A 619-nucleotide genomic window follows, 5' to 3' on the forward strand; every position below is an offset into this window, starting at 1 on the left:
AAGCTCGGGGGGGCGGGGGGGCCATAGGCAGATCTGTTCATCTGAATCCTAAACCTGTCAAACGATGGGAAACGAACATTCTGGGAATTCTCCGGTGCCTGGGAGGCCCTTGGCAAATCCTGCTCCTCATGGCAAGGCGGGCTGCCTGCAGCAGGGGCTGTGTCTGCCAGCAGCAGAGAGCAGAGCAGAGGAGGTTGCTGCAGGCTGGGTTTTCCACCCTGGTTTGTGGCAGACTCTGGGGCTGCTGGTCAGAGCTGCCGTCAGCGGTGCCAGGGTAGAGCCATGGGCAGAGATCAGTGAAGGACTGAGGTGCTGCAGGCATTGCCTGTGGCTCTGAGCTGTCCTCACAGTGCAGGGGGTGAGGTGTGAGCTGTGCTGTGCCATGGCAAGGTGGGTGTTTCACAGTGGGTGCCACCTCCCATTGCCTGACCAGCCCCATGTCTCTTGCAGGCAGTACGTGCGGGACGCCGTGGTTGGCAGCATGGGGCTGAAGCCCACGGGCAGGCTCTGCAGTGTCACCAAAGCCCGGGGGCTGCGGGCCTGCAGGTGCGTCTGTGGGGACACTGGATGGGGACAATGCCCTGCAGTGGGATGGCAGCTCCGAGCCCCTTCCCCGCCA

At 63.0% G+C, this 619-nt stretch overlaps 1 protein-coding gene across 1 annotated transcript in view; it reads left to right on the forward strand.

The window, feature by feature from the left end:
- Positions 1–450: 450 nt before the first annotated feature.
- Positions 451–619, forward strand: part of LOC104407927 (NAD-dependent protein deacetylase sirtuin-6-like) — a gene marked incomplete at its 5' end in the record, with an annotated part of 2,487 nt that continues 2,318 nt past the window's right edge. Inside the window, one exon of the mRNA XM_010017341.1 lies at positions 451–546. Within this exon, the coding sequence (XP_010015643.1) occupies positions 451–546 (96 nt within the window). The remainder of the gene's footprint in view (positions 547–619) is intronic.

Source organism: Nestor notabilis, unplaced genomic scaffold, assembly GCF_000696875.1.
Source record: "Nestor notabilis isolate BGI_N333 unplaced genomic scaffold, ASM69687v1 scaffold18446, whole genome shotgun sequence".
NCBI classification, from domain to species: domain Eukaryota; kingdom Metazoa; phylum Chordata; class Aves; order Psittaciformes; family Psittacidae; genus Nestor; species Nestor notabilis.